The sequence below is a fragment of the Carassius carassius genome, chromosome 13 (genome assembly GCF_963082965.1).
Source record: "Carassius carassius chromosome 13, fCarCar2.1, whole genome shotgun sequence".
In the NCBI taxonomy this organism is placed as follows: domain Eukaryota; kingdom Metazoa; phylum Chordata; class Actinopteri; order Cypriniformes; family Cyprinidae; genus Carassius; species Carassius carassius.
The window spans coordinates 32301050-32324222 of NC_081767.1; the positions used below are offsets into that span (position 1 = coordinate 32301050).

Consider the following 23173-nt stretch of genomic DNA (forward strand, 5'->3'; position numbering starts at 1 on the left):
GATTAAGCTGTTATTTGAGTCATTCACAGCTCTGTTTCCCAAAAGGCTGTCATGTCTCTCCATCTGTCCCACGTCTATTGCTTTTGCTTAAATGAATGTTCTTGGAAAAAGGCGAACTGGGAACGCTTCAGAACGAAGCCTCATATCCGGCACTGAACCCCTCTTTGTCTTGACCTTTCCGAATGTTTTGAGAAGCAATAAAAGCAGTTTGCGGAATGGTTCCCTCAGATTAATTAATTTACTGTGGTAAGAGTTAAAATCATTACAAGACTCAAGGACTCAAGGTAGTCTTTGCTCCGGGATTCATCGTTTGTCAAAACTGTACGAAAGTAAAACTTCAGGATAAAAGAATGATCCAGTTACTGCTTCCAATAACATCGCTTTTGAATGATAATATCAGTGAGGGAGATAGGAGAGAAACTCCAGTGTCATGCTTTGTTTCATAAATTATTCAATAAGTCGTGGGAGTGATGTCCAGGGTTTTGCGCTTTCTATTATTAATAAAGAGAGTTTACTTCAGTACCCTTTACAGGAGGATTACTGGCCAAAGACAGCACTCACTTTCATTCTTTCTTGCGCTCTCTGTCTTTATGGTGTTAATTCAAGACATATAGTCCTACTTACAAAGTGAACAACCACAATGTCACATTTATCAGAAAATAATACACATTTAGCCTGTTTATGAACCAACAATGACTTTATATGTTCAGAATGCAGTGCTAGCAATAGAAGGATGTATGTAATTCAATTAAAGAATCGTGGATGCTAATTGCAAATGGTCATGGCCAAAGGTTTGCTAGAAAATATGAATTTAACTGGTTTATGAGGTAATTTTCCATTGTTTTGTACAGACAACAGACAAGACATATCATCAGGTTTGCATCTAATGCACATCCTTTGCTTTATTTTGTTGCACAAGCACTGGGTTCTTGTCAACAGGAAGTAAAAAGAACGAAAATGAAACATGAAATAGCCTAAAATGTCTATTTTACTCAGAATGAAATCACTTGAACACCTCAAATCTGATTACTGCTGCATTCAAGTCCTGGGAAAGCACTTACAAGCTTGGAAGTCAAAATAACAAAATAATTGTCGTGTTCAAGTGATTTTTGCATGTGGGTAAAATGCATTTTGATTATTTATTTGTTTATTTTTCTCCCAGTCATTTAAATTCAGGTTTAGTTCTACAACAAAAAGCTATTTTATAAGATGAATTACCATACAAAAGTTTGGGGTGAGTAAGTTTTTTTGTTTGTTTGTTTGTTTGACAGCAAAAAATGTATAATGTCTCAAAAGATTTTAATTTCAAATAAATGCTGTTCTTTCAAACTTTATTTTCATCAAATAATCGTAAGAAATATGTATCATGGTTTCCACATTCAGATATGATGCAGCACAACTGTTTACAACATTATTAATAATCAGAAATGTTTCTCTGGCAGTAAATCAGCATTTTGGAAGGATTTCTGAAGGATCATGTGACTCTGAAAACTGGAGTAACGATGCTGAAAATACAGCTTTGATTTTACAATATTCAAATAAAAGTCTATTATTTTAAATTCAAATAGTATTTCACTTCATTACAGGTTTTTGCTGCATTTTTGGTCAAATGAAGCAGAAGAGACCCCAAACTTGTAATGTAGTTTTGATATGCAAGCCTGCTGCCTGATAAACCAGCAAAATTAGCAGTATTTTCTGGCAAGCTTTATGCTAATTTTCATCAATAGTGCACAAAATGCATTCAAAATAAGTAGACAACATTTATTCAATTAAAACTACACTATAACCAAAAACAATCTGCTTCTGCAATGATGCTTTAATTCACAGGACTACAACTACACATTAATCTGCCTAATTGTGAAAAAGCTTGTGTTTTCCTTCACTGTAAGAGCTGTAATCTCACTGTTTGCTGTGTTAGGTGATCTTGAGAGCATGTAATACCTCATTCCTCACATTTCCACAGCATTCTCTCTCCTCATGTTCCCCTGACCCAGGGAACACTGTCCCTAATTAGCTTTGCTAAACTTTGCATTACAGTCATAAATCAGCAGCTCCATGTTAGTCTTCCAGGGGGGAAATGTAAATTTTGTTCTTTATCATATTCATCATCCTGCTTAAACAACAGTAGAGCCTGACATGATATTTAAATACACGTTGGTCACATAACAATGAGGCTCGATCTGCGGAGATGCAGAGGGGTGTTCATGCTATTCTCATTAAAGCAAAGAAATATGAGCGCTCAGGAATGACCTCATTATTCAAAATACAGCTGATATGATGGTTGGACACTGGAAGAGATGCATAGGTAAAGGGACTACAAACACACACATTAGCTATGTTCTAATAGCATTATTACAATATACTAGTATGCAATGCTCCTGTCAAGAGCCAATGTATATTAAAAAAAAATTTGATTAAAAATGCAAAATAGCTACTTTTATGTATGAGATGCCACTGCTGAATTATGCATGAAATGTAATGAGGTCATGTGATGAATGTTTATTGGCTTAAAAGAGTATCTTCAGGTTCTACATATGACTGGGGTGACCTCCTTCAATAAAACATCTGTAATATTCTTATACAGTAATTGCAAGCAGCACTGAAAATAGCAGACATTATTTTATTATTATTATTATTATTGTTGTTGTTATTTATTAAATAATAGCCTTGTATTACTTTTCAAACACAGTCACACAGAAAACTAAAGAAAACTCATTGGGGTTTATAATGTATGTTCAGACAAATACACAGCTGTCTCTATTTCCCCGTCAGTTAATTGATCAGGCTAATTGATTTGAAAGTAATAGTGCACAATGCAAATTTAGCTTCTGCATGTAAACAAACACAGACAGGCTGTAATAATGAAGTGCTGAGTACAGGAAACAGACCAATTTACAAGACTTCTTAGACAGATCTTCATGCCTATTGGTCGCCCCCATGCAAATGAGCTGTTATTAAGTCTGCAGTATTTGGATGCTTGTGAAGTTTGCGTGGCAGGTGGTACTGGGGTGAATTACAGCACACTGCAGCTACAGGCCTGTTTTTTCAAGTGCGGAGAACCATTGCTTATTTATTAGCCTATCATCCTGAGATTTTTTTTCTCATGGGACTTCTCATGGGTCTTTTAGAATCTGACAAAAATATGTCCAGGTTATATCTCTAATGTTTTACATTTTACAATTGTAAATTTGTGTGTGTGTGTATATATATATATATATATATATATATATATATATATATATATATATATATATATATATATATATATATATATATATATATTCTGTATGTTTAAATCAGCATAATAGTAATAAAACTATTTATTACGTCAATAATAATAATAAAAACAATAATATTTCAAAAAATAAATTCAATCTCAGAAAACATCTTAAATACAAATACCAGATTAAAATACTATTTTATTTTTTTATGACTTATTATTATTATAAAAAAGTAATAAATAAATAATAATTAAAAAAATTGTTGATTTTAAAATAAAATTCTTAAATTAGAATTCAATTTTAAATAAATATTAAACAAGGTCAAGCATATTTTCCAACTAATGTAAATGTCTTAGTAATTAGAATCAAGCATATCATAAAGCTTCATATATATATATATATATATATATATATATATATATATATAGCTTTAAAATATAATTGATTTCTTTTCATATCCATCCAACTGCTCCACTTAAACTGCTATTTTCAAATTATCTCATGTCATCATAGCAGAAGTTGTTAATGTAATTGAACAAAATTAGAAGACCAAACTATTGGGACATTATATAACTAATGTGCAGAGTTGCTCTTTCAGGGGTGTCATTCAAAATTATGAAACACTGGACATTTTAGATCAACACACACAGCACTCACATCAATGACCCCTGCTAGTAACGTCCTGTCAGAATGAACCACAAGAGTATAGGACAGAGACTTATGAAACTTGACTGGAAGTGACTGATCACGCAGACTTTTGTGTCTGAGCTGAAGACCCCCACATGGGTTGAAGATGCTCGTGATACCCCACATATTTCACATATTTCATCTTGAGTGACAGACAGTGAATAGGCTGCTTAAGAGGTAAATTGAGCCACCAAGATGTTGAATACTAGAATAAAACCTAAAAAGATTTTTAAAAGCACACACACACACACACACACACACACACACAGACAAACACACACACACACACACACACACACACACACACACAAGAGCTCAGAATAATCAGCATGTGACAAAGAATTGAAGCTGACAAGCATGACACAACAGCACAAATAAAACAGGAAACAGCTAAACAATAAATAGTAACACAGTGATACGTTTAATTTATTCATGTTGGCACTGCATTAATGAAAAGTCGCATACTGCGTCTATCTCAGTTTATGTACAGATTAAACTCCTTTCTCATAAACCCTCACGTTCAACAGAAATGCAGAAAATATCATGAGAAAGTACACGTTGTGTTCATTAGAGTCTCTGGTGTTCTTAGTGATGAGCATGAGCAGTGCAAAATATCCAAACTAACCTGTCAGCAAAGATTTTCTTTTTAAGAAGTCTGTGTATGAACTCATTACGTATAAGATTATATGTGTATTCATATATTACATGTATTTTATGTATTAAATATTTCATTTTTCTTCCAAATTAGTATTATTATTATAATAGTGAAATTCATAGTTTTAATGTTTGTAATGTTTCAAAAATATATTTCAAATAAATGCTGTTCTTTAAAACGTTCTATTAATTGAAGTATATAATAATAATATAATATAATATAATATAATATAACATAATATAATATAATATAATATAATATAATATAATATAATATAATATAATATAATATAATATAATATAATATAATATAATATAATATAATATAATATAATATAATATATGCATTGGTAAGCATGTGACACATTTGTTTGATTTAATTAGTACCCATGTGCAAAAATGTGTGCTTTCTTACAGAAATAATGTTTTCAGGAAGCATAGATCTTTTTTATACTATGATAATCCCCCATTAACCTTCTACCAAAAACCTCTACATAAAGCAATACACTGCAGCTCATAAACACATCAGTGACCTTTCACATGCTACTCCGTATAAACCTCAAACTGACCCTATGAAAGCTGCACATTTTCACAGCAATACACCTCAGCAGTGCCATTTTTTTTTTTTTTTGCCTTAATTAAAACACTGCGGGAGGAAGCACAGATTTGTTATCAGGGTCACTTTTGGTCACACAGCAGTTTAAAACAAATCCAAGTCATTTCTCATGCAGGGCCACTGCATGTTCTCATTCACAGTAAATGATGCTGGTCATTTGATGTGGTGGTACACAAACAAAAACAGTCTGTATGTTGCTTCCATGTGCCGTCTCTTGAAGTTTTGCAGAACTCAGATCAAAAGTGCAGTGTTGTACATTTAATAATTCACTGCAAATGAACTGATATCATTCTTCTAACAAACTATAAGCACTTGGATATGTGTTTACAGTTCCACTGGAACATATCGGAGGCACTTTGCAGTCTGCATCCAGCGGCCAACATATTAACAATGTTGACTGTGCTATTAACCAAATTTCTCTGTGGACCAATCTGTGATTTACAGCAAGAGAAGCCAATAAACATCCATTCCTATGAGGCTTCTGTCAAATACAGCATAGTTTTCCCTTTGCTTTCATATGGTGCTTAATATTCCAGGGTCTCTTCTCTGCCTCTCATCTAAAGTTTTTTTTTTTTAATTGTATTATTTTTTTTTATGGTGGGTCATCCCTAACTGGGCCATTAAGGATCAGGTGGTCATTTGCTTAATAAAAACGTGTTCATCTGAAGTGTTTTATTGCCTGCAATGCGGTAGAACTAACACTCCCTGGGCGTGGGATTGACTATTTTTTTTAAATATAACTCAAGAACATAAAAGGAGACTTTCATTGAAATGTATTTAAAAAAAAAAAAGCGTTTTAAATCATTCACACTACGGTGCTCAATAAAAAAGATGAAGGTCAATAGGACAAAAGGAAAGAGAAATGTCAATAGGGCAGAACTGCTTAAAGATGGTGAAATACAGTTTTTAAAATGATTATCAATATGTTGTAGGCTTCTTTATAATAAAGTAACAACCTGAAAATGTGAATTCTATAAACTGGACATTTTTTAACCCATAAATGCTGGACAAGCAGTTCCTATATATATAAAGTATTTGGAGAATAAAGAAGTTTATAACAAAACAAAAGTAAATAATATTTAAAATAAAATAAGAAAAAATATATACAAAACAAATCCAAATGATTTGTTCTGAAGAGCAATGTTTAAAACAAAAGAAAGCAAAACAAAAATAAAAAATAAAAACATAGCAAAACAAAAAAAGCAAAAAATTTAAATCCAAAACAAACAAACAAAATCAATTGAAAGACAACATAGTAAACAAAACAAAAAAGTAATAAATTAATACGTACATTAAAAAAGGAAGAAAAAATTATACACATGAACTTAATATTTACAGACATGTACTAAAAGCAACAAAATTTTGACGAAAGCAATGAACAATTTTGACTTCACTGATTCTTTAAAGGCTGAATTCTTTGAAGGAAGCATTTAAGTTATTCTTAGTATGTAGCCACTAGAACAAATTGGCAGATTAATAGACCATGGACTGAGGGATCTGTAATGAACATTGATGAAGAATGAAGAATTGTTGTGTAAAATTATGACATGTCAAGGATTGTCAAGTGTATCCATTTAAATAGCAAGGTAAAAAGATAAAAAATAAAATCCAATTAGTGCATTTTAAGGCAATAAATAAATAACAACAGTAAGCAATCTGTCCTCACTCTTGAGACCAATGCTTTAAACATCAATAAAATGTCTACATGTGCCAATCTGCTCTTTCAGGAGGCTTAAGGATGCCGTAAGAGGTCTGGGTCACGACCAGCTTCTATAGGATGAAGACATCAGTGTCCAGCTCGAGTGTGCACCCGGCCCTGACGCAACATCCTGCCCAATCTCATTCTTGTAGAAATTGAGGTTTGTGAAGGTCGTTATTGAGAAGTGCTGTCTTATTACAGTGAGTGACCTTCACCTCAGCCTCTGGCTTTCTCCTCTGTGTTATTTAGTGAGGTCTGACACACGTGTTTGAATGTGTGTGTGTGTGTGTGTGTGTGTGTGTGTGTGTGTGTGTGTGTGTGTGTGTGTGAGAGAGAGAGAGGCTGTCAGAGAGGAGGAATAAACCTCATAGCACTTTTCCTTGCCTCTTTATCACTAGATGGTAGTTAAACTGTCACCTTCCTCTCTGTCAAACAGGGACACAGAATGACAGAATCACAGAATGCTGCTTTTTCAGTGGACAATGATGGGAAATTGCCTATAAAACACAGAGAGAATCTCAACAGTTTTCACCTAGAGCATTTCAACCCCATGCAAACTCTAAATAAAACACTAATGCAGTATTAATGAGAATTAACCCTTTCGGAGGAATGCAACATCTCAGAAAATATTCAATAATTATTTATTTATTTATCATCAAAGAAACCTGAAAAAAAATTATCACCGTTTCCACAAAAATATGAAGCAATATTGATAATAATCATGTTTCTTGAGCAGCAAATCAGCATATTAAAATGATTTCGGAAGGATCGTGTGACACTGCAGACTGGAGTAATGATGCTGAAACTTCAGCTGTGCATCACAGGAATAAATTATATTTTAAAGTATATTAAGATGTTTTTACTATGATTTTAATTTTCAAAATTCATTCAAAATGAAAAAAAAAAGTAAAAAATTGTGATTTCAGAAAAATCACTAACTTTTGAACAGCAGTGTGTTTGTTTTTGTTCCAGTTAAAGTCCCATCCAAATCTGGTTATATTTAAATAAAGATTCAGAACCTGATTAGTACAGTGCAATAATAATTCATGCTATTAAAACGAATTCCTATTGAATTCTCCCCTACACTCCTAAAAATAATAGATTCTTAATTTGGATCTATGATCCATAAAGAACGTTAATATCCATGGAACCTTTCCATTGGACAAAAGTTTATTTATCATGGAAAAGGAATCTTTGGATTATTAAAATGTTCTTCCTACTAGAAAAATTTTTTTCTTTTAAAACTGTCCACTGAAATGTTCTTTGGAGAACCCAAAAATGGTTCTTCTATGACGTAACTGTAAAAATCTTTATTTTTAGGAGTGCAAGAGTTTAACAGTTCAGCTTCATGGTGGTGCTTTTGTCACTGTTGTTTTGGTTAAAAAAAAAAAAACACACTCTCAGAACAGGGAGGAAGTACAATTGCTTTCCTCCAAGTGTTGGTCACAGGTGCCAAAAGAATGTGCCTAAGTCTGTTAAGTCTGATTTTCAGCGACCAAAGGCCCCTGAGGGAGGAAGGGACTCTACTTGCCTTCTCTTGCATTCCCCGTTTCTTTGTTGTGTTTTCTTCTACACAGCCACAGCCCTCCAAACGGTGAAAAGAACCCCTGTAGATTTATCCAGCACCTGAAAATGGGTTTCTGGGATGATGTATTATCCAGGTCTATGCTCTTGAACGTCAATATTGGGCGTCTTTATCTTGCCACCGTCTCTTTTGTGAGGAGAGCGTATGGATTTGTTAAATAACAAGAATGAGACGTGCTTCTAAAAGCCCAGTCGCTCTTGCTGAATCAAAAAGCTGCCACAACTTTGTGGTGTGTTTACGTGTAACAGCTTGTGTGTGCGTGGAGATCTGTTCGTTATCTTGAACACTTAGCAAATAGCTAATATATGTGGGCGAGAGCTTTTGGTGCGGCTTGTGAGCAGGCCTTGGCTGCCTTGTGATTTATCTCCGGTGCTGATATGTCGATGGGCTTTATCAGGGGAAACAGCCTGTATTTCAGCCACTGTGCTGTGGCCTGTCTGCTTAACTCTATCTGCTCATCTTGCGTGGACGTTATTGACTAGTTTTGAGACGCAAAATGTGTTTTCAGGCTCTGCTGACAGCTGCTTGTAATGGGTAAAAAGGCAAAAAGTGTCACACCGACAAAAGGGAGAGAAATAGCAGTGTGATCTGGGAGGTGAACCTCATGCAGCACCTGCACTGACCTCACTGACCTTTGATTCGCACCACTGAATGGATTCAATCTTTCAATCTGTCTGTGGCTCTCCCTGAGGAAACCTTGACCAATTCTGCTATCACTGGGGTATAACTGACTGGATCAAAGTTGAAAAGTTGCGCGGCCGACACAGAAAAACAATTCTTCGAAGGCAACTCTTGAACAGATCTAAACTCTTCTTTAATTTCCCTCACGGTGGGTGACATCTGGCCTCATTCACAGCTGAATGAAAGCCACCTAATTCTCACATAAACCTCTGAGATGAACCATCAGCCTGTGAACATCTGTTCTGAGCTGAATCTGACAGTACTTGATGGTTTTCTCCAGGCTAAACTCTACACCTGTCAGTTCGTGAAGTCGAAGAACACAGCTAAATCTCTTTGCTCTCCACCTGGAATGCGGAAACTTCCTCACTAGGTTACCAAATCTGGTCAGAAGACATCTCATTTTGCTCCCTGGCTCCAGAAGACCTAGTCAAGCAGACACAAGTTAGTCTGAAAACTCTCTCAGGCAAAACTACAGCAACAAATGCTCAGAGAAGGATTGTGCAGAAATGAATTTGAGAGTGACTTAAATTGCAGTTCAGGTCCTGAATTTGAATTTCATTTGAAGTGAGGTACCAAATATAGAATTGCAGTTTAAAAATAGGGAAACAAAATTTTCAAGGGATCACGGCGGTGTGAGTGACGCGAGTTCTTCGGCACATTCCTCTGTGACAGAGCCTATGAATCAGGCTCAACATGCAGGACCTGTGAGGAATATTTGTCAAGTTTCCAATACCTGCTGCACTCGGTGGTGATGTTAATGGGACACGCTGAGCAAGCTGAGGCCATGGGCATTTCATCTCCTCCAAACATCCTCGTGAGAGAACAGAGGTGATATACGTACAAGACAGCCCGATCAGGAAAAGGGCCAATGTGTCTGGACAGAAGTGAAGGCTTGCCAATTGATAACCTAATGATCTATAATGGGGAGATCAAGTTATTAATGATTATAATAGGCCATAAGTGAGGATTCGATGGAAGTCTGTAATTATAATGTCGATATTAGTGCAACGCTGGAAGTGCAGAGATAACGTTGCTTGTTTTGAATGTTCATTTTTTTCTTCTGACCTGAGAAACAAATGACTAGCACTTCAGTAAACACTGACACCGTGCCAAGGGAATCGATGGTTTCCACGAGCAAATAGCACTGTCTCCAGTGTTTGTATAGCATGATGACCTTATGAAAACCTTACGCTTAATAGTGCTAATGTCTCTTTTAGGTTGTCCTCTGAAAACCATGGGGACTGAGTTCATGAATTCCCAGACTGAATCACCTCATGTCTCGGGAACTAAAATATTGACACTGCTTGTGCAAAATTCATATAAATTAGACATATTTTCCATTTACTCAAATGATACTTGCATACAATGCATAGTTTGTCTTGATTGCTCAAAAATAAATTGTCATCATTTACTCTTTCTCATACTGTATTTTTTAGTTTTTGGAGTTTAAAAGCATAAGGACCACCTTGAAGATCCCACAAATTATTTAAATGTTTATATATATATATATATATATATATATATATATATGAGCTTAAATGATTAGTTGATGAAACTAGTTCTTAAGACACAATCTTAACATAGTGGCTATGTTTATGCAACTGGCCACTGAAGTGGGTCAGAAAAGCAAAAGAGTTGTGAAAAATGGGATATGTGTCAGATCAGATCAGCAGAGGCGGCTTTTAAAGCAACCAAAATATCCTAATAAACCAGCTGCTGTGATGTCTGTTAATCAAATAACAAAAGAAACTAGAGGAAATCAATTACTTTTGTAGCTTTAAAGATTAATCTATATTTAATCTAGAATTTAGATTTAGATAATTTTGTTCAATTTCTGTATATCTCCTACTTGCTGAAGGACACAGGCAAATAAAGCATATATTACAATGGGTTTATGTGAGGATTGTTTTAAGTTCACTTAATTTAGCTGTTGTTAATTTTTTATGTCTAATAAATGTTAACATTTATAGCTCCAAATGAGACTGTAATATTGAATGGCTATAGTCAGTGTTTAAATATTAGGGGGAAAAAACTATTTCATAAAGACATCAGTAATTGGTGGATTGGTGGTTGCCATTAAAATATATATATAAATCTTTTTTCTGCAGGAAAGAAATGCTCCAAAGAAACAAGTCTACTCATGTTGAGGGTTTCTAATGAGATGCCTGTCTGACGCTGAAACTCTTTAAACCAGCACACATTTGTCGCAGAATTCACTGGCATTTGCTCTGTAGTGTCAAGAGTCCCAGAATCCTGCGCGGTCCCTGGACGCCACCGCTAACACATCGCTGCTCTGAGTGCCAGACGACAAGCTTAAATGTACAGTAGATATGCCTGCATGTGCATTTCATTTTATGGTTTCAATCAAGACTGCTGCACTCGCAGACGTGCCAGTGTTTCACTGAACGGGTTACAGAGATGATCACACATTCCTACATCACAAATCAGACTATTGATGTCACATAGTTACATCAACTCTGATGGTGGTATATTGCGAGCACATAAATGCATACATCATAATTTGTAAAGGGGACTTGAACAGAACCTTTTTAAAAGGTGCATTCAAGGATGCATATCAAATCCGGAGAGAACTATATGTTAGTATTCTCATTCATTCCAATCAACCTCAAAAAACTTTTTTTTATTGTTACTAATATTAGCAATGAGTATCAAATATGATCGTCAGGCTCTATCAGTCAGCATTGTATTGCATTGCATTATATGTATTGATATATAATATCATTATATATATATATATATATATATATATATATATATACACACAAAGTCTAATGGTTCAATAAACCATATATGCTAAGGTGTTCCGGGGGGTTTTCAGTATTGGTAAATAACCATTAATTGCACAAAATATCAAAAATATCCTTGAGTAGAATGCTGTTATAAAATGTTCCTTACTGGTGAAGACTGTCGAGCAGAGGTTGGGCGTTAGTTAATTAAGTTTTGGGGATATTGACATTGAGGTGTCAGCAGGAAAATCATAACCACTTAATGAGCATAGAGGGCAGATGTCCCCAACAGCCCCTTGGCAGGAGCTTAGACCTATTTAGTGTCCTCTGTGAGCGCTGACACATGCTGAATTGCATTCAGAGCCTGCTGATTCCCACACGTCAGGTGCTCTGTTTTGCCTTGTATAATTATAGAACTAAAGCTAGTTATGGTCGTAATCGCAAGGAATTTTTAAGAAATTGAAAATCATAAAAAAAAAAGATGTTTTTTATTGGAATTCGAGAGTACACATTATTGCTTTAACCTGTTAGCCAGCACCCCTCATTATGGGACTCACAGCTGAAAGTGCTCTACCTAACTTATAATTGTAACAGTTTCCTACTTCAGTGTGTTACAAACATAATTTTGGTGTCTTTGGAAAGAAGACCCTTTGGGCTTTACTTTTTATCAACCAGATTTGATAATGCTCAAAATTATTAAAAGTTATAGACACTGAAGTGCCTTGAATTTTTTTTACCACACTTAAATATTTGTTTATTTTATATTAAAATACATGAAATGAGTCCTGTGCAATCTAGAAAAGTAATGGGTTGAAAGTTACATGTCTCATGAGTTTCTATTTCATTATCTTTCGCCTATCTTTCGCCTATCTTTCATTCATTCTTTTTTCCGGTGGATCGCCTCATTCTGTTTGTGACACTGTACGCTGCAAAACCATGCCATTTTTTTACTACCAAGACGCAATTTCCGACCGTGAGTTATTCCATAACGGACACAAACAGTTCTGTCCAGGCAGAACATGCAGAGCAGGTTTAAATCAGGGCTCAGGTACTCCCTCTCCACATCTCCCTTCATCCGTGAGTAGTGGTTCGGTTGGCGTGGGAAGCTCAGGATGTGCTCTCTTATCCCCTCTCTCACTGCAGGATGAATGCTATGAGGCCTAAAAAATAAACAAAACAAATTAATGAACAAGGGAAATATAATAAACTATGCTGGTCTGTATAATTGCATTGTTTCTGTAACAATAAAATTTTATATAATTGTAAACTTTTCTCTAAACTATAGGATTTTGTTTTTCACAAACAATCATTAAAGGGATACTTCAGGATTTAGCATTAAGCTTTGTATTAGTAGAAAACGTCTCGGGTTACGACTGTAACCCTTGTTCCCCGAGAAGGGGAACGAGAACTGCGTCAAACCACACTTTGTGGGAAGCCCCTCAGCGTAGCGCCTCTGAAGTATGAATGAAACTGAGCCAATCTTGATTGGTGTTGCGTCATGACGTAATGTGTGACGGCATACGCGGAAGCTATAAAAAGGACGCAGGCACACAACAGAGATAGCTTATGTGATGAAGCAAGCGCTCCCAGGCAGGGGGAGGTGTGGCGACGAGACGCAGTTCTCGTTCCCCTTCTCGGGGAACAAGGGTTACAGTCATAACCCGAGACGTTCCCCTTCGAGGGAACATCAAACTGCGTCAAACGACACTTTGGGGGAACGAGTACTCACTATGCCACAACGAGCCCTGCCTGTCCTAGTGTGAAGCTGCGCACAGGCACACTTAGGACGAGAGCACAAGGGTGCCAGGAGTCGATGGAATGTCCAGGCTGTAAAATCTAATAAAAGTGTGAGGGGTGGCCCATCCTGCTTGATTGTAGACCTCCTGGATGGGGCCCCTGAGAGGAGGGCTCTAGAGGATGACATGCCTCTAGTAGAATGAGCCCTCACGGCCAGAGGTGAAGGCAAATTGCGCACCTGGTAGGCCATAGATATAGCTTGGACAATCCAGTTGCTAATGGTCTGTTTGGAAGCAGGAAGCCCCTTCTTGGGCGACCCGAAACAGACTAACAACTGGTCTGACTTCCGCCATGAGGAGGACCTCTGGATATATATTTTCAAAGCTCTGACAGGGCAGAGCAAGTGAAGTCTCTCCTCATCCACCATCACGTGAGGTGGAGGATGAAAAGCCTGCAGAACCGTATGCCGTGCCACATTAGACGGCGCCTTGGGCAAATAGCCTGGCCTAGGAAGTAGGATGGCCCTGATGTCGCCTGGAGCAAACTCCAGGCACCCATGAGATATAGAGAGCGCCTGGAAATCTCCTACCCTCCTCAGAGAAGTAATGGCCAACAATAAAGCCACCTTAAGGGGAAGGTCCTTGGCCTCAGCCGAATCCAGCGGTTCGAAGGGGCCCTCAACCAACCCTACGAAAACCACCGCCAGGTCCCAAGTGGGAACCCTGGTACGAGCCGCAGGTCTCATCCTCCAAGCCCCACGGAGGAAACGTATGACCAACGGCTGTCTCCCCAGAGGCCCATCACTCAGAGGAGCGTGGAAAGCCGAAATGGCAGCCACGTACACCTTGATAGTGGACGGGGTAAGACCAGCTGAGAAGCGATCTTGGAGGAACTCCAGCACTGAAGCCACTGGGCAGTTAAGTGGGTCGACCTCCCACTCTCTGCACCAAATGGTGAAAACATTACATTTTAGGCCGTACAATTTCCTCGTGGAGGGAGCTCTAGAGTTGAGTATGGTCTCCACTACTCCTGCTGACAGGCCGGCTTCTCTGTACTGTGCCCCCTCAGGGGCCAGACCCATAGTTTCCATAGTTCGGGCCGAGGGTGAAGAATTGAGCCCTCTGCCTGTGTCAGCAGGTCCTTCCTGATGGGAAGCTCCCACGGAGGGCCGTCCAGGAGTAATATTATGTCTGAGAACCATACTCGGGCCGACCACAATGGGGCTACCAATAATAAACTGATGCCGTTGCGACGAACCCTCTCTAGAACTCCCGGGAGCAGAGCGATCGGGGGAAAGGCATACAGACGCAGCCTCGGCCACGTCTGTACCATGGCATCCAATCCCAGTGGGACTGGATGTGTGAGGGAGAACCACAGTGGACAGTGAGTCGTCTCTCGAGACGCGAATAAATCCACTTCCACTGGGCCGAACCTCTGACATATGGACTCCACCACCTCGGGATGGAGTCTCCATTCCCCGGGCCTCAGCCCCTGCCTCGACAGGATGTCTGCTCCCTGATTCTGATTCCCTGGGATGTATGTTGCTCTGAGAGACAACATTTTTCCCTGGGACCACAATAGGATCTGATGCGCCAGTCTGCATAGAGGGCGAGACCTCAGACCCCCTTGATGGTTTATGTAGGCCACCACAGACATATTGTCCGTCCTCACAAGGATGTGATGACCCTTGAAATCCGGCAGGAAGCTCCTCAGAGCTCGGAACACCGCCAACATTTCCAGGCAGTTTATATGCCAGGAGGAATGATGGTCCTGCCATAGACCTCTCGAAAAGCGGCCGTCCATGACCGCGCTCCAGCCCGTGAGGGAGGCGTCTGTTGAGATGGTTTTCCGGCGACATGACGCTCCCAACAAGGGACTTTGGGACAGAAACCAAGCTTTCTTCCACATAGATAGGGAACGAAGGCATCTGCGCGTGACCCTGATCATGCGAAATGGGTTTCCCCTCGGGGGGAACCCCTTGGTTTTCAACCACCACTGCAAGGGCCTCATGTGCAGGAGACCGAATGGAATGATATTGGATGCTGCTGCCATGAGACCTAACACTCTCTGGAAATGTTTTACAGTGATGGCCTGGCCTAGCTTTATCCTGGTCACCGTTGCCAGGATGGATTCGATCCGTGCAGGAGACAATTGTGCCCGCATCGAGACCGAATCCCACACCACTCCCAGGAACGTGGTTCTCTGGGCTGGTGCCAACACTCTCTTTTTCGCGTTGAGTCTCAATCCCAGGCTCTGGATGTGGGCAAGGACAAAATCTCGATGCCGAACTGCCAGCTCTTTTGACTGGGCTAGAATCAGCCAGTCGTCGATATAATTGAGAACCCTGAGACCCTGAAGCCTCAGTGGTGCTAGAGCTGCATCCATACATTTTGTAAATGTGTGAGGGGAGAGAGCTGGGCCAAACGGAAGAACCCGATATTGGTACGTCTCGCCCCCGAAGGCAATCCTCAGGAAATTCCTGTGAGACGGAAGGATGGAAATGTGGAAGCATGCGTCCTTCAGATCTATCGTGACAAACCAATCCCCGCAGCCATATAAGCCCTGCCCACTAACGCAGATGTATCACGGCATGGTTTAGTGGGCAGCACCGGGGTTTTTAGGGATGATGCAGATTCGGGGGCTAAATAAGTGGCAAGCGGCTGTTCCACCCGAGGCATCATCCCATAACCGTTCTCTCGCCCCCCCAAGATATTACTATATTTTAACACAGGGGGGTTGGACACACGAGATGAATGTGGTTTGTTCCACGATTTACACAACTCGTTGTGTAAATCTGGAAAAAAACGGTAAACCCCGATGACGAGGTTGCTCTCTATGCTGCAGGAAACGCTCGTCCAACTTGCTTTTAATAAGTGTTTCCTGCTTCTCATGTGGCAAACTGATATTAAGACGGGCCACTGCATGAGGGACAACCTCTACCAGCTCCTCATATAAGGGGGACACGGGGTGGCGAGTCATCCCCAAAATCCCCGCCCTCGATGCTGAGAACGTCTACTTCCTCGGAAGCCAACAGCTCAAGCATCGGGCTCTCCGAGAGAGCATCGGAACTGGCGAATGAATCGCGAGAGCGTGCCTCGGCAGTCTCGAGATCCCCCACCAGATCCATCTGCAAGCCCCATGAAGAGCGTTGCCACGCCGCCTCGGCGGACGCAGGTCCCGCACCACGGCGCTCGCGAGCCTGGCCATCCCCAGTGAAAACCGCCAGGCGGGAGCGCAGCACACGGATTGGCAATTTCTCACAATCCTCGCAAGCAGCCCCCTCGAGAGCTGCCCGCGCATGCTGCACTCCCAAACAGTGCACACACATTCGGTGTGTGTACCCACCCGAGATATAACATGGGCAGGGATGCACACACCTCGTGAAACTGCTCGCCATAATAATGCTTGTGACTAAGACAATACAACACCAAATAAGACACACAAGACAGAGAGCGCTTGCTGAAGAACAGAAAGCTATCTCTGTTGTGTGCCGGCGTCCTTTTTATAGCTTCTGCGTATGCTGTCACACATTACGTCATGACACAACACCAATCAAGATTGGCTCAGTTTCATTCATTCTTCAGAGGCGCTACGCTGAGGGGCTTCCCCCAAAGTGTCGTTCGACGCAGTTCGATGTTCCCTCGAAGGGGAACCAGTAGTATTTTCGAATTACCATGCTTTCCTCCCTCATATCCCCCTGAGATGAGAGATTTATGTACTTTTTGTCAGGAAAAAATCCTCAGATGACGCAAAAATCGTCCTTGTTTACATGCACACCTTTTGTTTCAATCTAACTGAATTCTTTCTGATTGGTGAATCTGAATGTAGTGTTTACATGAACGCTAAACATGTGATCGATTGATGTGTGCGTTTTAGCATTGCTAAGACAATTCCTGCTCCTCCGTGAGAGATACGAGACCGGTGCGTCTCACAGGTGTCGCTCATCAGTAATCACGCCACCGGCCTCACGCCGTTCTCCTGCGACCCTTAGTCTCGTCCTGCTCGCCATAGTAAACACAATGAATGGCAACTGTAGAAAGCAAAAGCCGAATCCCGGACATTTTGGCCGATTTCGAAATCCCGGGATCATACATTACATTTGCATAGCACTTTACCTCTGATATCGATCTCAAAGTGCAAAAATATGTTTCCTGACTGGGCAACAACAGTGAGCTGAATCCTAACCATTACAGTTTGTGCACGCTGGCGTTATAGGGTGGCAAGGCACCCGACGCCCTATAATGCCAGCGTCCAGTGCATCATTAGGGAAGTCGTGGCCTAATGGTTAGAGAGTTGGACTCCCAATCGAAAGGTTGTGAGTTCGAGTCCCGGGCCGGCAGGAATTGTGGATGGGGGAAGTGCATGTACAGTTCTCTCTCCACCTTCAATACCACGACTTAGGTGCCCTTGAGCAAGGTACCGAACCCCCAACTGCTCCCTGGGCGCCGCAGCATAAATGGCTGCCCACTGCTCTGGGTGTGTGCTCACAGTGTGTGTGTGTGTGTGTTCACTGCTCTGTGTGTGTGCATTTCGGATGGGTTAAATGCAGAGCACAAATTCTGAGTATGGGTCACCATACTTGGCTGAATGTCACTTCACTTAATTAGATCAGGGAATGTTGTAGGGTAACTGATGCTGACATTGGTGCAGCTTTAAAAACTAATAGGATGAGAGCATGAGGTCCTTCAAGATTTTTTTTTTTTACCTGTTCTTATGTTTTCCTCTGAAGTGCTCTAATGGAGACCTGATTACCTGCTATGTTCCCTCAGACTGACTGCCTAACTTTTCTTGAATAACCTTTTCAAAGATAAGTAACTTATCTTTAGTTAGTTAACAAACGGAAAAAGCTAGGCTGTATAAAACTTGCCTGTAGGCGACTGTTGGTCAGTTGAAAGACTGACATAAATGTGAGCTTACAGACAGCAAGTCTTTGGCCTCCTTGTTGCACATGGTACTTGAAGGTGTACTTCCTCTTAGTATTCTCAGTGTCAGGCCCACGTGGTCGTCTGCGACACACCTTGTGCTAGAAGTAAAAAGACATATTGGGATGATCAGTGATCAGGCACATGTGCAGTCTTAGTGAATTGAAGGCATACAGTAGTATTCAATTCACTGGTTATTTCATGGGCATACATTGTAATGCATTGCATACTGTTGACATGATATCGTCATGAATTGCTATAAGGAGTAGAGACATGTTTAAAACGTCCCCTGAATCCTAATTTTCTCAGCTTTCATATCGACCCATTCATGACTTGAACCTTTAAACAGAGTGAGCTATATGAATGAACTGTAGTAGACGACGCCCAGTAGCCTACACGCCCCTCTGACTGTAACCACTAACTTTATGTAGATACTTTGTATACGGTTTTTCACTCACCTCTTTTGGTGGACTTTTTCCTCGTTTTTGCTCTCCTTTCCAGTTCACATATGGTTTCCCAGCATCCCTCAAAGACTTCCTTGCTCTGTCCTTCCATTCATTCATGTTCGCTCTCCTTTTTTTGCCAACGTTTTGTCTATTAATGTCCGCAGCAAACATGAAAGCAACTGGCGTCTCCATTTTTCGTTGGTGGACATAAACGTTTTTTCCACGTGAGACTATTTAAAATTTTAAATTCAGAGTTTTGGTCGCACGAACACCCCCCAAAGTGATTCTGTATACAAAGTGGCACACATACATTGAAGTCACATGGTTATCTCAATTTTTGTTTTTTTTGGACTTATACGGTTGTTCGACCCATGAACACAATTAATGCACACTTTTCTCAATTCAAATCCCAAACCAAAGCACCACTTTGTGGTATCCTGTTTCACTAAGAAAAATATCAAGTTCAAGAAAGCCAAATGGGTTGCAAATGTGAATTTGTGACAACCATTTAAACTTGTTTAATTTCAAATAATGTTCTAGGAACACAACAAATATGACCTTTTTTTTCTATTCTAAATGGAGCCATAAATGACAATCAATTAAAATAAAAAAATCAGATTATTATATATTTAGTTATTTATTCTGTCCATTGTTTCTGAACCATAACAAAAGCATTATAAAAGATAATTGTACTTTTGAATTTATAACTTAAAAAAATAATAAATGAATTAATTCAAATAAAATAAATAAAAATAATAAACAGTACATAATAAAATAGCATACAATTTTTTTTTCAAAGGGTACAGTATGTCACTAATTAATTGCCCTTCAATTCTATCAATCATTTGCTCTATCTATCTATCTGTCTATCTATCTATCTATCTATCTATCTATCTATCTATCTATCTATCTATCTATCTATCTATCTATCTATCTATCTCTCTCTCTCTCTCTCTCTCTCTCTCTCTCTCTCTCTCTCTCTCTCTCTCTATATATATATATATATATATATATATATATATATATATATATATATATATATATATGGCCAGTTTATTTATATATTATCTGTCTGATTTTTTGAGGGTATAGCATTAAAATCTTAGAGCAAACACAGCATAACTGATAACAAAAGTGCCTAGTTTGCTGGAAAGACTGTTTTGCATGCTAGCGTTTAATATCATGGTGATATGAATCCAAGTCATGTGGCCCACAAAAGGCCTGTCTCAGTCCTCTTCATAACATCAATCCAGTGCCGATTCCTTACTGGCCTCTCCAAAGACTTTTAGCAGGACCCCCAAAACACTTTATTTGTAAAGATTATCTTCCTTGAAATCATCTACATTATTTTCCACAGTAGGTTGAAGGCAGGAGTAAATGACGACCAAATTCACATTTTGGGAGTGAGCTGGGAGAATTTCCATGAGCTAAATCACACAGCCTCCATATTTCCTTGGCAGATATAACAGATTACATTACATCCAATGTAATTAGCTAAGCCAGACCGCTGATATCAGCAAAATGAAGTCATTTCATCACCTCTGCTCACGACCCACAGCAGATAAGACAGAATGAGGACGTTTTACAGGAGAATGACAAAGCGATCTTATGCAGATTCATGCCACACTCTTAAAAATAAATGCTCCAATTAAAACCCAATGATGTCTTACATCCTGATGTCATAAGAGAACCTTAAGTTTAACTAAAAACTATTTTCTTTTATTTTACTTGAAAACCATCCATATACAGCACTTTAAATAATGCTTAAACCAATATGCTTATTTGAAGAACCTAAAATGATGAGTAATTTATTTTTTTAATTTTTTTTATGAACAGGTCAATGCTATTATGCATTTCAAGTGCCGCCTCTGTTACACTGTAAACAATGTCTTTCTACTATGTCACGTTTAATTCAATGTGTTAGTTGTCATTACTTTGAAATTGTGAAATTTACTAGCAGTTTCTGAGTCAAAATCCTTTCTATGGCAAATTTGTTTGCGTAAACTCTAAATAATTGTTTTTTTTAATGTTGTAAAATAAAACAGATTTGCAATCTTGAAAACTCAAAAGAAAAATTTCCTTTATGTTTATTAATTTAGACTGAAAAAACCTAAAAATCAAAAAAAGCTGAGTTTGTATCTTGCAATTCTGACTCAGACTTGCAATTCTGAGAAAAAAAAGTCTGTACTGCAAGATTGTGAGTTAAAATCAAAATAAAATCAAGAAAAAAATAGTGTATTCTACAAAATGGTGAAAAACTATTAAAATTGCGAGAAAAGGTCTGAATTAAGATCTCACAATTCTTATAAGTGTATCTCTCTCTCTGAGGAAAAAAAAAGTGAAAATTGTTTCAAAGCCAGTCTAAATGAATAAACATAAAGGAAAAATGTATTAATTTATTGTTCCAGTTCACCATGAAAACCCTGCTTTTAGAAACATCTCATCACTGACACCGGGTCCCCATTCTTTGTACGTCACTAACTCAGTTAGTTGGATTTAATTGTTGACGATTTGGCATGATCTTGGATTATTTGGTTCTTCGAAGCTCATCCTGGTCTTGCTGTCATAACAACAGGTCTGTAAGTTAAACCTGCTCGGGAGCAGGCTTATTTCATATAAACAGGATTAGATTGCATCATTTTAAGTGGAACTGATATTTAAAATCTATCCCAGCCACTGCTATTACAAGAGTATCCTATTGATCCAGGGACAATCATTTAAAACAATAATAACAATTTGAAAATATCAATATAATGTTGTGTAATCTATAATATTATAGACACAGCCAGCTTTACCCAATGTAAGATTTATTTGTGATAAAATAATAACTTTATAACTGTACTGGATTCTTACACACCCAATGCTGCACAGTTAATCTGAGCTGTGCATCAATTTGAATGCTGACAGCTATTATGGGAGTATAGGAGATGCAGATAACTTGATCTTGACCCTTTAGAAACTTTCATTAATGCTGTCACATAAGAAATCTGCTTCGAAGATAAAATGGCATGAATTGCTAATTACAACACTGAACTAAAAATGTAAAACCTGTACAACTGGGAATCATGTAAAAATATTAAATAAATAAAATAAAAACAGTGCACATTTCCTTCATCTATTTTAACATTTATGTAGTTTTGTTCACTTTTCTGTTTCCTTGAAAAGGTCCAGAAATTTGTCAAGCTTTTCGTCAGGTGTCTTTTTTTAATTATTTGATGTCATTACATTGCTGTCTTGCCGCCAGCCAATCGTTGTATTGCTGATCGTGGTTTCGAGTATCAATACATCTGCCCTTTACGGGGAACACGAGGACATGCGGTAATCTTAAACATCTTAATCCAGATATTTTAATCAAATACGCAAATTCGTTTGAAGAACCAAATTAGCCAGAGATCAGTGTTCATGATTAGAAGATCTGGCATCTTTCAAATCATCTCAGATGTATTAAGCGAGGTAAGAAGAACGGGCCCCGGATTCACAACCAGCAGCTATTTTCAAAGTGAAGGTGGCAGTAATAGCCACAGGCTCTCTGTCTTTAGCCCTGGTTCATGCTCTCCTCTCTTCCTGTTGCTCACCCTATACACAAGACAACAGATCAGATGTGTCAGGAGCACGGCCCTGCTGCCCACACACCAATGAGAGAACACAGAATCGATGCCCAGGGGAAACAAATCCAACCCACTTTACCACTATTACATGTGGAAACAATATATATCTGTAATGTGAAGATGAATCATGTATACGCTGTGTTCACAGCGCAGAGCAAACACCCAATTACCATTTTCTGCTTGACTTTGTTGCTCGAGATTTTTGTGAGGGTGTTCACATAACCTTTTAAATGTGGCTCATATCAAACACTGTAAAATTGAATCATTGCTCTAACTAGAAGGTGATGTGCACCAGAGGGTGATGGGAAACTGCACAATGATTAATAATGAGGGCAAAGACAGGGGACACATTATTGTATAAAAGAGAAAATTAGCCACAAAAACATGATTCCTTTCAGTGTCTACTTAGTATTTACATATGTAATAGCTGCTAAAAAGCAGTCCAAAACAGTTTTAGTGACTCATGAGACAAATTTGCAAGGCAGCAAAAGAGCATTAAAAGTTTAGATAAGATTTTTTTTTTTTTTTTTTTTTTAATAAATGTCAAACTGCTTCCTGTTTTCATGACAA

The 23173-nt window shown here is 38.7% G+C and overlaps 1 protein-coding gene across 1 annotated transcript; it reads right to left on the reverse strand.

The window, feature by feature from the left end:
• Positions 1-11379: 11379 nt before the first annotated feature.
• Positions 11380-16311, reverse strand: LOC132155785 (uncharacterized). The gene is made up of 5 exons (XM_059564476.1): positions 16167-16311; positions 14655-15342; positions 14182-14568; positions 12891-13050; positions 11380-11436 (listed from the first exon to the last, which is right to left on the reverse strand). The coding sequence occupies exons 1-5, from the start codon at positions 16306-16308 to the stop codon at positions 11380-11382; spliced, it is 1434 nt and encodes a 477-aa protein (XP_059420459.1). The 5' UTR covers positions 16309-16311.
• Between the last annotated feature and the right edge of the window lie 6862 nt (positions 16312-23173).